Below are 15,173 nucleotides of genomic sequence, written 5' to 3'. Positions count from 1 at the left end.
CGCGAGGTTGATACCCTTCCTTAAATTCGTTGGTGCCCTTGAACATGTCTGGATTTCTTTCTTTTACTATTATGTTCAAGTTCATTAATGTAAGCTTTCAAAAAATAGTGTTTCTCTCTTCTAAACATGTTGGAAGTTTCCCGTGTGATGTCAGCGGAATTTAGTGTAGTTATGTCCTTCGGATTTTGTAGCCAACGCAGTTTCGCCTATTTTCCCTTCTCTGTTAGTTTGGTGCATTACTAGTCGAACCATGATTTGTTCGTACATATTTCCGCGTGCCTCAATTGTTCTCTTGCTGATATTTTAATACTATCCCAAGTATCTTCAACATTAGTGCTCTCAAAACCTTCCGAAAAAAGGAGAATCTATTACACTTCTATCTGGTATTTCCCTCTCGGCTGGTTCTCCTCTAATTTCTTTAAACTACAGGTAAACCTCTCCGTTTTCAGATGTTGAATATTCTATTTATTCAACAATAGTCTCTCTCTCTCTCTCTCTCTTGTTATCGCTGCTACCAGATAGTGATCAGTGTCACAGTCGTCGGGTCCTCTAAACGAGCGAACATCAATTATGCTACACTTCTTCTATCTATTCTATCTACTAAAACGTGATCAATTTGATTGTGTATTCTTCCATTTGGCGAGGTCCGTGTGTATTTATGAACGTCAAGATATGGGATTTTTGTACAATTCAAAATAAGGTTTTTGGATGTTCGAAAGTTCACGAAACTAACGCCGTTGTCATTACTTTCCTTATAAGGACTTTCCCTATAATCGGTTTGAAAATATCCTGTCGCCCTACCTTCGCATTGAAATCCTCTAATAGAATTTTCATAAGATATCGCGGAACTTTGTCGAATACCCGTTATACTTCTAAAAAAGTGTCTTTTATATCGCCATCCTTAATTTCTGTTGGAGCATGTACATAAAAAATAATAATAATAATAATAATAATATCATACCACCGACCCTTAAGAGTAATAAAAGGAAGTATATCATTAACAAATTCACCCGTTTAATTGCTGATATTAAAAGAATCGAAACTAAAATGTTATTTGTGTGGTCACATACAGAATAAAATTACAAAACTTTATTAATTATTTTTAGAAATTAATGCACTCTCCCATTTCGAACATTTTAAAAGCACATAATTTCTAATGTATTGAAATTTCATTCCTTATCGATACTATGAAATGTTACAAATAGTTGCACTGTAAATTTGCATAACTGATCTTCAAGTGGATCTGTATACCAACCAAAGGTAGTTTTGTCAAGTTTAACAAAAAGTCCAAAATACGCCTCTTGAAAACAGCTCTTATTTATAAAAGAATATATTTTCGCTTTTGTCTGTTGCAATGGCCTGTCCAAGCAGCTTGATTAAAAAAAAAATCAACATAGTATAACAACAAAAGCCGCTTCTCTTATATGTAAAAAAGAAAAAGGAAGGAAGAGTTTGGTTTGTTAACTGTAGGGGAGCCGAATTCTACTTCGCCCCGGGCGCCGAAAGCTCTAGCTACGGGTGTGATGTTAACACCACGACATCGGGAACTACACCTGAAATGAACACGTGACCATCGCCAATGGAACTTGGTGCACTAGCAGAGAGTTACATTGTCTGATGAATCCCGATACCTTCTTCATGACGATGGGAGGGTGCGAATGCGTCGTGTTCCAAGGGAACAGCTCCTTGACACCTCTACTGCAGGACGAAGACAAGCTCGCGCTGGCATAATTATGCTCTCTGGAATATTCACGGTAGCACTTATGTGTCTAATAGACCTTTGCAAGGCACCATGTCGGCCGAGGCGTATCGCACACTGATTGAAGAATACGTACAACCCTTCACGACGACCATGTTTCCCAACGGTAGTGGCATTTTTAACAAGATAATGCACCATGTCACAAGGCCAGAAGTGTGATGGAGTGGTTCGAGGAACACAGGGGCGACTTCCAAATGATGTGCTGGCCCCCAAGTCGCCAGATCTGAACCCAATCGAACACATCTGGGATGTGATTGAACGTGACGTCAGAGCGCATCGCCCCCCTCCCCTCAATTTACGCGAGTTAGGTGACCTTTGTGTGCTCTCTCCAGCAACCTACCAAGAATCATTGCGTCCATGCCAAGACGCGTCACCGTTGTTATCCGTGCCAAAGGTGGACATACTGTAGGTAGGTAGCCATAATGTTCTGCCTGATGTGTGCCTATATTTTAACTCGTATGCTTTGTCTCGACTTGAATTTCGAGACGTCTTGTCTCGAATTCGAGTCGAGTTGAGACAGAAACATATTTTCGAGTCGAGACAACATTTTCGCGAGACGAGTCGATACAGGCTTAAATCTCGACTCGTGCACATCCCTAGAAGGAAGTGTGGATATACAGTATATTGAAAATTACCGATCTTAGTGTCGAATTCATGGTTTTCGGGGTTGCTGAGATGAACAGTGACACTTCTAATGCCGTTTAAATCCAAATTCAAAGTCGTGACCTAGGGGCGGGGGGATTTATAAATGATTGAAAATGACCATTAGTAGTGTCGAATTCACAGTTTTTGGGGTTGTGATGAACAGTAACACTTCCGATGCCGCTTAAATCCAAATGCAAGCCCGTAACTTGGATAGGCAGATATATAGCAATGACTGAAAATGGCTGATATTTGTGTCAAATCCATGGTTTCCGAGGTTGCTGAGATGAACAGCGACATTTCCTATTCTGTTTAAATCCAAATTCATCCACGCAACTTGTGGGCAGGAGATATATAAATATGATCGAAAATGACCGATATTAGTGTCGAATCCATAGTTTTTGTGGTCGCTAAACTGAATAGCACCAGTTCCGATGCCGTTTAAATCAAAATTCCTCCTCGTAACTTGGGGGCGGGGAAGAGGGGAAATATATAAAAAAAAATTATCAAAAATGACCAGTATTAGTGTTGAATCCATGGTTTTTGTGGTCTTGAGATGAACATTTAACATTTCCCATGCTGTTTAAATCAAATTCAGTGCCGCAATTTGGGGGAAGGAGGAGTGGTAGATATATAAGAACGATCGAAAATGGCCGATATTAGTGTCGAATCCACTGTTTTCTTGGTGGTTGAGATGAAGAGTGACATTTCCGATGAAGTTTAAATCCAAATTCAGCCCCCATTTGTTACTCCTAAAGAGGGAAAATGACATGTAAAAGTAAATAAAATGATTGATACTACTATCGAATTAATAGTTTTTGGGGCCCGTAAGTTCATTGGTGATAGTTTTGGTGCCCTTTATACCAAAATGAAACGTATTCTCCCCGTACGAAGAATGAGTATTCTGTTAGTCTTTAAATATAACGAACGGAAATTTCACATGTCAAATTCTTTAATATATTTGTCGCTGCTTAAATTTACGCACTTCTGCGGTGTGTGTGTGTAGGGGAACGTGGGGCATAACGGGGAAGGGGGGCATAACGGGGTATCGGTATTTTTCGAACTGTAATTTACTGCAATCTAGCGATAAGTACCTAAACAACATTCTCAAGGACAAAGGGCTATCGCGCTTGAGTAGCGTTCTTATCAGTTGAAAAGGAACAATGCTGTGCGTCAGTTCTTTGTTTTCGAGCTGTGGCATATAACCATTGTGATTCTTCTTCTGTCAAGGTAAGGCAAGTTATTTTTTACACACTTTTAAACTATTGATATGTTGAAAGAATATTTCTTCTGTGTTTGTTGTGTGTTTTTGAGGTTTACGGTTTGTAGGTTATAACAAAGATACTTGTTGATTTAACACTACAACTCATCTGGGGCAAAACGGTATTGGAACCACCCCATTACCCCATTATGCCCCGTAAGAGTATCGATTGTGTAGTTTACTATCCAGCTCGAAACATTTCTTGTTAATACTGGGATTACATAAGCTCTTGTTTGCTGTCATTTTAGGATGGTTCGCACATATAAAAGGAAATCAACGAGGCAAAGTTGGGAGAAAGAAAAGATGAAGGCGGCCATCGAGAGTGTAATACGTGGTGAAACGGGATATTATAAATCTTCCCGGCAGTTCAACGTTCCCCAGACTATGCTGGAGCGGTGTTGTAACAAGGAACGAGAAAACCCTGGATCTTTCCAGAAACAAATGGGACATTCCAAGTTTGTGTTTACCTATGAACAGGAGTGCGAGTTAGTAGATTATTTAGTGAAAATGGAGACGCGACTTTTTGGGCTAACTGACAATGAACTGAGAGAATTAGCGTTTCAATTGGCAGAAAGAAACAAAATTAAAAAATTCCCTTTTAACAAGGCTGGAATTGACTGGTTAAGAGAATTTATTAAGCGTCACCCTGAATAACACTTCGTAAACCAGAATCTACATCGGGAGCTCGCGCGATGGGGTTCAACAAGGTAGCTGTTTCCAAGTTTTTTGAGCTTTTGGCTGGAGTCATTGTTGAACATTATTTCTCTGCAGAAAATATTTATAATGTAGATGAAACAGGTAACCGTGAATCCTAAAGGACATACAAGGGTTGTCGCAGAAAAAGGGAAACGTCAAGTTGGAGCTGTAACTTCAACAGAGAGAGGAGAGAAGGTTACTGCAGTAATTTGTTGTTCAGCTGCTGGAGCTTACATGCCACCTATGATGATTTATCCTAGAGCAAGGATGCAGCAGGAATTTGAGATGGGCCTTTCACCTGGATCATGGGCAGAAGTTAGTGCTACTGGATGGATTACAAAAGAACTCTTTCTCAAATGGTTCAAGAAATTCCTAATCTTTTCAGGAGAATCTATAAGTAAACCAGTTCTTCTTCTTCTGGATGGTCATAGAGCCCACACTAAAAACTTGGATTTAATTGACATGGCAAGAGAAAATGGAGTCGTTTTGCTTTGTCTGCCTCCTCATTGCTCTCACCGACTTCAACCCCTTGACGTCGGCTTTATGAGGCCACTCAGCAAGTTCTATGAAGATGAGGTTAGAAAATTGATTAGAACCAATTACCCAAAAGTTGTTACGCTCCAAGTTATCTCTCAACTCTTTGGCCCTGCATTTTTGCGAGCAGCATCAATGCTGAACGCAATTAACGCCTTCAGGAAAACTGGGATTTGCCTTTGGACATGACCATGTTTACAGATGAAGACTTTCTACCTGCAGATGCAACAGACATAGGCCTAAATGTCACTGAGTCAGTAGTAAATGAAAACCCTACACTAAATGCACCTAGCAAATCCCTCTTCAAACCACACGCACAAAGCGTACAGTCGAATACATCTGAATCTTCCATTGACGCAGAAATTCCCGGATGCTCTTACAAAGAACAATCTCCATCAACATCAAGTTTTCCTTCTGCTTCGCCTCGAAACATAATAGCTATTCCAAAAATTAAGCAAGGAACAAAACGTACAAACCGTAAAAGGGGTAAAGTAGCCATATAAACTGCATCTCCGTACAAAAAGGAACTTCAATTAGCTCAAGAAAATTCCAAACAATCCAAAGGTGTTAGAAAAAAACGTACGATAGCGCAACCAACCTCAAACAAATGCCTACCAAAGAATGGTCGAAAAAGGAAACTAGTTAAAGAGTCATCAAGCTCGTCCGATGAAGAAGACGATGACGCAGCTTGTCTTCATTGTGGCAACCTTTGGTCCAAATCTAATGAGGGCTGGATTTCATGCGCGAGATGCCATCAGTGGGCCCACAATTCGTGTGCCGGGGTTATTAGCGATGACGATGAAATTGAATACTATTGTAAATTCTGTTAGAAAAAGCATGATTCTACCAATGTTTCACATCTACTTCAGACTTAATAGTTGTACTGTATACTTGTCTATTTTTGGTTTCCTCGTATAAATTTATATATAAGTTTCGAATTCGCAGTTTTGTTTAAGTTTTTCATGCTCAATTTCAAAATTTATGTTGATTTCATGTCAGGAAATATTAAGATTTAACTGACAATAGTTCGGTGTAATCTGCATAAATTTTGTACTACAATTCCCAATGATCACATTTTTTTATTTTTCTTAATAATGCCTAATTCAGAATGTACCTTATACTTTTTGAAGTAATTATCAGCATTTTTTAAAAAGAGTATTCATCTTTTGTTATATTTGATTATTGAGTTTAATAAATATTTCATAAAATTCAAGTGGTGTTGTATAATGGTAATCATATATTGTTGTTTTATAATGATAAGCCCATATTAGAGCTGGATATTATAGATGTAATGGTGTATGGGGCAGTATGGGGTAGGGGCATAATGGGGTTTACTGAAATCCAATGTTCCATTATGTCCCGCGTAGGGGGCATAATGGGGATAAGAGCCATTTTTGGAATAAGCTAAGCAAAAAGGTCCAAAACAATATTATTGAAAGGATTTGCTGATTGAAATATTACAATAAATGTTCAACGTGTCTACCGCAATATATATATATATATATATATATATATATATATATATATATATATATATATATATATATATATATATATATATATATATATATATATATATATATTGCAATTGAGATATTGGTTACCAATTTATACAAGCAAATATCTTAGCTTCCCCATTATGCCCCACGTTTCCCTATATGTAAGTAAGATCATCTCTCTTTTTGAGTTGTTCGAAGATAAACAAATAATAAAGAGGGATTTTTACCAGAAATCAGAAAACTAAAGAGTAAAATTAAAACCTGTTGCTTTAAGTGTTTTTCTGCTAGCGAAATACGTAGCACATATGCTGGAGACACGTTACAGCACATAAGATTAGTATTAGGCAAAGAAATAGTTCTTAAATTATATTTTCCTGGTTTTGCCAATATTTCCGAACAAAAGATTTTTTCTAATGGGTTCAAAATTTCCGGAAATTTTACACAGCACAAGGACAATAAGTATCTCCATAAAATATATACTATATTTGATTTTAACATACTGGTATTAAATAAAATGATTCTGGCACTATTATTTAACACTTCCCTGCCATAAAACGGTAACTTTATAAGATTACTTAAGATAATTTAAATGCGTGTATATTCATTAATCTAACTAGGATTATATTTTAGGATCTCTTGTAGTCATAATTCCATACTATCACGGTGCTAAAGTTAAAGGAGTGGTAGAAATGTATTTGTTGCCACAAAATTTGCTTACTCTAATGAAAGAAACAGTAAATATAAAACAGTTTTTATTTTAAAGACATAATGTAGTAAAATATTCGAAAATTTCAATTTTTCCCAATATTTCCGTTTTTTTCAAGCTCGCGAAAAACGGTAAAAAAAACTGTTTTTTACCCAAAATTTTCGTTTTCTTTCGAAGCCTTTACAACACTAATTAAAACGTCATGGTACTTCTACATGAAAATAGAAATAAAAGTATTTTTTTTTTTTTTTGTATAAATGATTCAACAGGAATATACTGTATGTTAATTTCAGTAGAAAACCACTTCAACTTGCCCGTATATGCAGGTCTGTCCTTAATGCCTACTAGACATTTAATATTTAAAATTAGTTTTCTAAAACATGCATTAAATTTGAAGTCTATAATATTTAACGAAGGTCTAAAACAAATCTTAGAGTGCATTATAGTTTAGAAATTTTTAAAAGATAAACACAGAAACAGTAGTGATAACAAAACATATATAATCTTATCCAGCGTAAAAATATTATACTATGCTGTCTATAAAGTCTCAATATTATAATATATATATATATATATATATATATATATATATATATATATATATATATATATATATATATATATATATATATATATATAATATTTATATATACTATATAAATATATATATTATATATATACTATATATTATATTTATATATACTATATAAAGTCTCAATATCATCATAATCCTTACTTATTAGAATATTAAAAGGCAAATTCTGACCAAAGCATATATTAACTAATAAATAATAGCGTCTTTCTTCAGAATTTGTCTTTTAATTAATACGAGAAGTTCCAAAGCTAGAATGAGTGGCATTCAATTAGAATATTAAGGAGGCGTAAGAAGATGAATATGAAAGCAACATGAAAATATAATTCATTGATGAATATTTAATGTATGTGAAATATTCATCACAGAACGTACAGAAAATTTGTTAGGCATCTTGAGTAGCTTTACTTATTCACTTTCATGAACAACTTACGATGTCAACATTCAAATTAAAGTACTTTGAAAGCGTACAATACTGCCAGTCATTATAATAATAATATTTAAGACATACATATTTATTTTTTCTTCTTCATATAATTTTCATAGTCACAGTACGGCTAATGTTTTAAGATCAAAGCATTATATGATGTGTCTATCTTGTAATGAAACTTGGATGTGCAAAACAGCAATATTTTTCTATTTGATGCAGCTTATGTTGTTCAGCAGCATAGAAAATGTAATTGAAAAATCATACATATCTTATATTTAGATTACATGTTATGAGCAGAACAAAAACCCTCGATTAAAATTGAATGAAGACTTTCAAATATCGCACTAAAGAACAAATCTCATAGAATAGCAGCTCTTTTTATTCACAGACGTGTTAAATTCAAGATTAAATACAAGATTGTTGATCGGTTTCTGGTAACACAGGCTTGTAGTTTATAAATGTGGAAGCAAATCTTTTCTTTGATGATGATTTTCCATTGTAGTGTACATGCCCGTTATTTGATTCCTGTAGTTCACTATTTCCCAATAGTCCAGGATCAGTTTTGGTTTGCTTGAAAGTTTCGTCATCGAGGACCACAAGAGAAGTTTCCTCTGGCCTGAGAGACCTTCCTCTGTTCGGGGAGCATCGTATGCTATAGTTGGTTGCAGTGCTGCGTCTTATAGAATCCCTTAAATAAGAAAAATAGATACAAATTAATTACGATTCTTATGTATTACGTATTTACAATTTCTTCATTTTACAAAGTATATTTCATGTTGACAATGTGATATTACAGACAATAATTTAGTTATAAGGGTTACAGTTAATAGTTAAAAGTAATAGGCTATAGCAAGGCTATAGCAAGTACAAAGAACCACAAAAAATAAATAAAACATTACGGAGCAATATACTCAAAAGTACAATGACACAAAGAGCTCATGGTCCGTGATATCCGAATTCAATTCTCAGCTGGAGATTATGTTGTTCTGATCACATGATAAACTCGTTCCAAGTCTCATAACACTTCACTGCTAAAAGGAACGCTAAACTTAAATCAAATGCTCACGGCAGAACTGTAGAATTAGATGACTGATATGTAGATAACAGAAGTAATCATTCTGATCCAAGAACCAATGCAGATTCAACATCATCTACACTATTATAAGGTAAAATGTTTTCAAATTTACATTTAAAAATGCAAAGTTTTTTAATAAAAAGTCAGCTATTTTCTGAAAGAATGTCCACTGTTCGACGACTTCAATGTAATAATCTTACAAAATCAAAGAAGAAAGAATGAAATGAGAACAAATATTGACCAGTTGGTAACTGTATTTATATCCTTTAGCCTAATCAAAACATCAAATGCAGACTTCCCACTATCACATCAGTACAACAAATACCATAATAATAAATCACAGTAGGAGGGTGGATAATAAGTAACAAGAATTGAAAACTTTGGGGCAAAACCCCGTCAAGTCAAAAAAGTGAAAGTGTAAAGGAGATGATAGCTTTACAAGTGTTTCTCATGATCAGATTTTCTTCAAACGTGGCACCTATATACTAGACCGAAAATAAACCGACACGTATTCTTTTTCTTTTGGTCGGAAAATAAGTGAAGGGGGGCAAAGGTCACCTGATTAAAATGGGCACAATAAAGAAACGAAACTCTGCCGATGGAACGATGACTTCAAAGTAGGAAATACGGGTTTTGTCGTTTTTGCGAGAAAAGGGTTACGGGGATCAACGGGCCCCTTCGATATCACAAAGAACTCCGCACATTCCTTATGGAAATTGGATTTCGGTGGAATTGCTTGAAACCGTGATATGCTGTAGATACGGTGTTCCTGAGAAAAAGTCTCAGTGAGCACAATCACAAATCACTGACCATTTGGCTATTACAGGGTCATTTTTTTGAAAATAGCCGAAGAGAAAGACGTTTTGGATTCCGGTAAAAATTACTAAAACCGTGATGTGTTGTACCAATTGTGATTCTGAGAAAAAGTCTTAATGGGCACAACCACCAATCACTGATAGTTTAGCCACTACGAGGCCATTTTTTCGAAAGCAGCCGAAGATAGTGATATTTTGGATATCGATGAAAATGACTGAAACTGTGATATGTTGTAGATATTGTGATTAGGGATGCGCACGAGTCGAGTCGAGTGAAGATTTAAGGCTGTCTCGACTCGTCTCGAGAAAATATTGTCTCGACTCGAAAATGTTTGTCTTGACTGGTGTCTCGACAGTTTCCATCTCGACTCGACCCCGAATTCGAAACGAAGCATCTCGAATTTCAACTCGAGACAAAATATATGAGTTAAAATATACGCACACATCAGCCAGAACATTATGACTACCTACGTAATTGTCAGTATGTCTACCTTTGGCATGGATAACAACGGCGACGCGTCTTGGCATGGACGCAATGTTTTTTGTAGGTCGCTGGAGAGAGTTGGTACCATATGTGCACACACAGACACTAATTCCCGTAAATTCTGGGGAGGGAGCGATGCACTCTGACGTCACGTTAAATAGTGATCTACATCCCAGATGTGTTCGATTGGGTGCAGATCCGGCTAGTTGGGAGGCCAAGCACACAGGCCCGTATCTACGACGGGCTAGGGAGTCCGGGCCCTCTCTAAACTTTGGCTAGCCCCCTACAATTTTCACGGTAGGCTTGCAAATTAACCATAATATGGTGATAAAGTATAATATGATTGAGTCGGCCTCCCTAACTTCTATCCCCCCTAAATTTTGGGGCTGGCTACGAGCCTGCAAGCACATTACTTGGAACTCGCCATTGTGTTTCTCGAACCACCACATCACACTCCTGACCTTGTGACATGGTGCATTATCTTGTCCAAAAATGCCAATACCGTTGGGAAACATGGTCATCATGAAGAGGTGTACGTATTTTGCAATCAGTGTGCGATACGCCTCGGCCCTCACGGTGCCTTGCTCAAGCTCCACTAGAGCGTGGATGCTCATGGGAATGTTCACTAGAGCATAATGAAGCCCCCGCTAGCTTGTCTCCGTCCCGCAGTACAGGTGTCAAGATGCTGTTCCCTTGGAGCAGGGAGGATTCACACCCTTCCATCCATCATCATAATGAAGGTATCGGGATTCATCAGACAATGCAACACTGCCACTGCGCCAAGGTCCAGTGGCGATGGTCACGTGTTCATTTCAGTCGTAGCTGCCTATGTCATTGTGTTAACATTCTCTCATGGATGGGTCGTCCGCTGAGGCCCGTTCTTAGGAGTATTCGATGCACTGTGTGTTGAGACGCACTTGTACTTTGCCCAGTATTGAAGTTTTATGTTAGTTCCACCACAGTTCGCTGCCTGTCCTGTTTTACCAGTCTGCTCAGCCTACTACGTCCGACATTTGTAATAAAGTGGAGGCGTCCAACCCCTCGACCTTTGGACGTCATTTCTTCTTGGTTTTGCCACTTGTTGATGGCACTCATCACAGCACTTCTCGAACATTCGAGAAGGCCTGCAGTTTCCGAAATTCTCCTGCCGAGTCTTCGGGTCATTACAACCTGCCCTCGGTCAAACTCAGATACATCGCGCGCTTTCCCCATTCTACACACGATCAGCGCTCTCACTGATACTACATGCACCGTACGCGTGTCTGACTAGCAGGCATTCCTCGGCAGGTGACTCTGCTATCGCCTGGACGGGTTTATATGGATAGGAGGTAGGTGGTCATAATGTTGTTTCTGATCGACTCGAATTCCAAATTATAGAAAGATTTCCAAGACATTCCATTCAAGTCGAGATTTTTACAAGCAGTTTCGACTCGACTCGAAAATTCGAGTCGAGAAATACGTTTATCTCGACTCGTCTCGAATTTTACAAAGTGTGTGTCGACTTGAATCTCGACTCGAATTCGAGTAAAGATTCTAGACACGTCTCGACTCGTGCGCATCCCTAATTGTGATCCTAAGGAAAAGTATCAATAAGCACAATCACCAGGGATTGACCGTTTGGCCACTACAGGGCATTTTTTTAGAAGAGCAAAAGGTAGCGTTATTCTGGATTTCGGTGGAATTGCTTGAAACCGTCATATGTTGTAGATATTTCGATCATGAGAAAAAGTGTCAATTTGCACAACGATCCACCACTGACCGTTTGGCCACTACAGGACCACTTGTTTTCTTTTTTTTTAAAAAAAAAAGCTGAAGGTAATGGTATTCTGGATTTTGCTGGAATTGCTTGAAACCGTGATATGTTGTAGATATGGTAATTCTAAAAAAAGAAAAAAAGGGTCTCAACAGGTTAAGCCACCAACCAATAACCGTTTGGCCACTACAGGGCCACTTAAAAGACAGAAGATAACGGTATTCTGGATTTCGGTTTAATTGATGAAACTGCCATATGTTGTAGACATTGTGATCCTGCGAAATAGTATCAATGGACACAACCGCCAATCAGTGACTATTTGGCAGCCACATTTTTTAAAAACAGCAGAAAGTAGGGATACTCTGGAATTTTGGTAGAATTGTTTCAAACCCTGAAATATCCTATCCTACAGCCTGGAAAAGGAATGGGTAGAGTAGCGGCCAACATCATTAAAGCATACACAACATTCAGATGTTGATCTAGAAAAAAGGAAAACCCTGGAAAGCCTAGAAAATTTTTCAAAGGTTCACTACATCTACAATGTATCACAGTTTCATTCATTTACACCAAGATCAAAAATATTGTTATACCCGGTTGTTTTAAATTGGTCAGTGATTGGTGGTTGTGCTTATTAAAACTTTTCTCAGTATCACAGCATCTACAACATATCACAGTTTCAGTCATTTTCATCGAAATCCAGAATATCTCTATCTTCGGCTGCTTTCAAAAAAGCGGCCTCGTAGCGGCTAAATGATCAGTGATTGGTGATTATGCCCATTAAGACTTTCTCTCAGGATTACAATAGCTACAACATATCATTTGGTCTGAGTTTTTGTGACCGACCAAATCGTCTCAGAAAGCATTGATCGAGATTTTTTGTGAGTCGGTGTAGAGTTTCATCGCAAATTCTTCTGCAACGTGCTATCGTCTCATCCACATTACCAGATCCTATGTTACTTGGCAAGTATGATTTTTTCACAATATACATTCCATGCTTTCTGTTTCCCAATGTCTGCGAACTGACTAGTGGTGATTTGGCGGATATTTTTGTTAAATGTGTGATAAACTTTCTAAACAGGGCGTGCTCACGAATTCGACTATTACAGTCCATGTTCTATTAAAGGAGATACAAGATTTATACGAACAGCAAGTATTTACTGTTCATCAGGAGAAATAATGAAGATCGAGATTGGTCCGATTCCTCAACATGTTTTATTGATTTGCCTGAAAAAAAAAATCTGACCTCGCAGCATTTCTTTTTTTCTTTTTTTTTAGAGCTGATTAGGTTCTGTAGTCAAACAGTTAGTTATCACATCGGGTGGATTTACAGGGTTACTTTCATCACAGGGAGAAGACCTACCGTTTCTGAAATATAATCAAGAATAGGGTGATACGAGGATAATACATCGCGCATACCATCCTCTCAGCTGCGGTTATAAGTAGCTGCTCATTGAATCCAAAGACACCGATGTTCTTGTTCTCCTTATACATTTTTTAAAACAATAAGTCGGAGGAATATGGATGTCTATTAGAACAGCAATAAAATCACAATTTATCCAATGCACACAATTGTGAATGAGCTCAACGATGAAGTGCCATTCCTTGCCGGCGTTCCTTGTACTGAGTGGAAGCGACACCACCAGTCAGTTCGCAGGAATTGAAAAAAAACTTGGAATGTATATTGTAAAAAAATCATACTTGCTAAGTAACATAGGATGTGGTAATGTGGATGAGACGATAGCACGTGCACAAGAATTTGCGATGAAACTGTACACCGACTCACAAAAGATCTCGATCAATGCTGTCTGTGACGATTTGGTCGGTTACAAAAACAATTCTAGCGGACCTTATTGCTAAATCGAAGGGCAAGAAGACCAAATTCACTGTTATTATTATAGATTCATTTCAATTGAAGCAGTTAAAATAATTGGGAAAAATTCAAAAACCACACCCTATATTCCAGTGTGCCACAACCAGATAACACGGCACACCGGCGTGCCCAGCAAAATGAAGAGTGTGACGCAAACATTTACCTATTATTTACAAGAATATTTGTCGAGTTTGTTTTATTTATTATTATCAACGATTCTTCCACGGTTCAGCTGTCTGTATACAGTTGAACAAACAAGTATCACATTGACGGAATGACTGTAATTATTTACTTAAATAGTAATAGAAAGGTATATTTTCTTGTATTTTCTACCGGGAATAACTGCATCCGGTCTAGAAAGCTGGAACTAACAACAAAGGAACCCGATGTGCCAACCACACACCACCGTGAGTGCCACAAGTCCTTTTCTACGTCTTGGCACCCTAAGGGTTGTTGCCTTCAAAGAGAGAGAGAAATAACTTAAGTCCATTCCACCTTCATGCTTAAATAAATAAATTATGTAAATAACTGTTTTGTTTTCTGTTTATTATTATTATTATTATTATTATTATTATTATTATTATTATTATTATTATTATTATTATTATTATTATTATTATTATTAATTTCTTAGGAAGCTGACTGTCATATGTATGCACACGGTTCTCCCGTACAGCGCCTCTTGTAAGATTTTCCATACACAAACTATATATTCCAAGTTTGTTGTGTTCGTGTTATAGGTGTGTTTGTAATTAGATGCATATGGCGTAGAAGTCAAAATTTAACGTCCACGCTACGTATATGCAAAACCATAGACAAAAAGAAATTATGAGCAAAGACATTTATGGCGCTAAAACAGAGGGCAAAAATAAAGAATTACTGGCGAATTGTTGCTCATAGTGTACAGGTGATAACGGTTAACTGTGTTAAATTTAAACAGATAGAGTTTTAATTAAGCACGAATTTAACTTATAGTATACAGTGAAGAAGGCTCGGGAGTTCGCTCGGATCGTTACAATATCGAACTCCGTGAAATGCACCGCAAACCTGTCTGCAA

General features: G+C 37.3%; 1 protein-coding gene and 1 pseudogene across 1 annotated transcript in view; one reads left to right on the top strand and one right to left on the bottom strand.

Moving 5' to 3' along the window:
* Positions 1 to 4,354: 4,354 nt before the first annotated feature.
* Positions 4,355 to 5,236, top strand: LOC145666022 (uncharacterized; annotated as a pseudogene).
* Positions 5,237 to 7,815: 2,579 nt separating this feature from the next.
* Positions 7,816 to 15,173, bottom strand: part of LOC145666021 (putative gonadotropin-releasing hormone II receptor) — a 683,846-nt gene continuing 676,488 nt past the window's right edge. Inside the window, exon 6 of the mRNA XM_081733125.1 lies at positions 7,816 to 8,807. Within this exon, the coding sequence (XP_081589251.1) occupies positions 8,525 to 8,807 (283 nt within the window). The 3' untranslated portion in view covers positions 7,816 to 8,524. The remainder of the gene's footprint in view (positions 8,808 to 15,173) is intronic.

This window comes from Thermobia domestica, chromosome 12, assembly GCF_964235325.1.
Source record: "Thermobia domestica chromosome 12, izTheDome1.hap1.1, whole genome shotgun sequence".
Classification (NCBI taxonomy): Eukaryota; Metazoa; Arthropoda; class Insecta; order Zygentoma; family Lepismatidae; genus Thermobia; species Thermobia domestica.
This window is presented reverse-complemented; position numbering and strand designations above follow the sequence as displayed.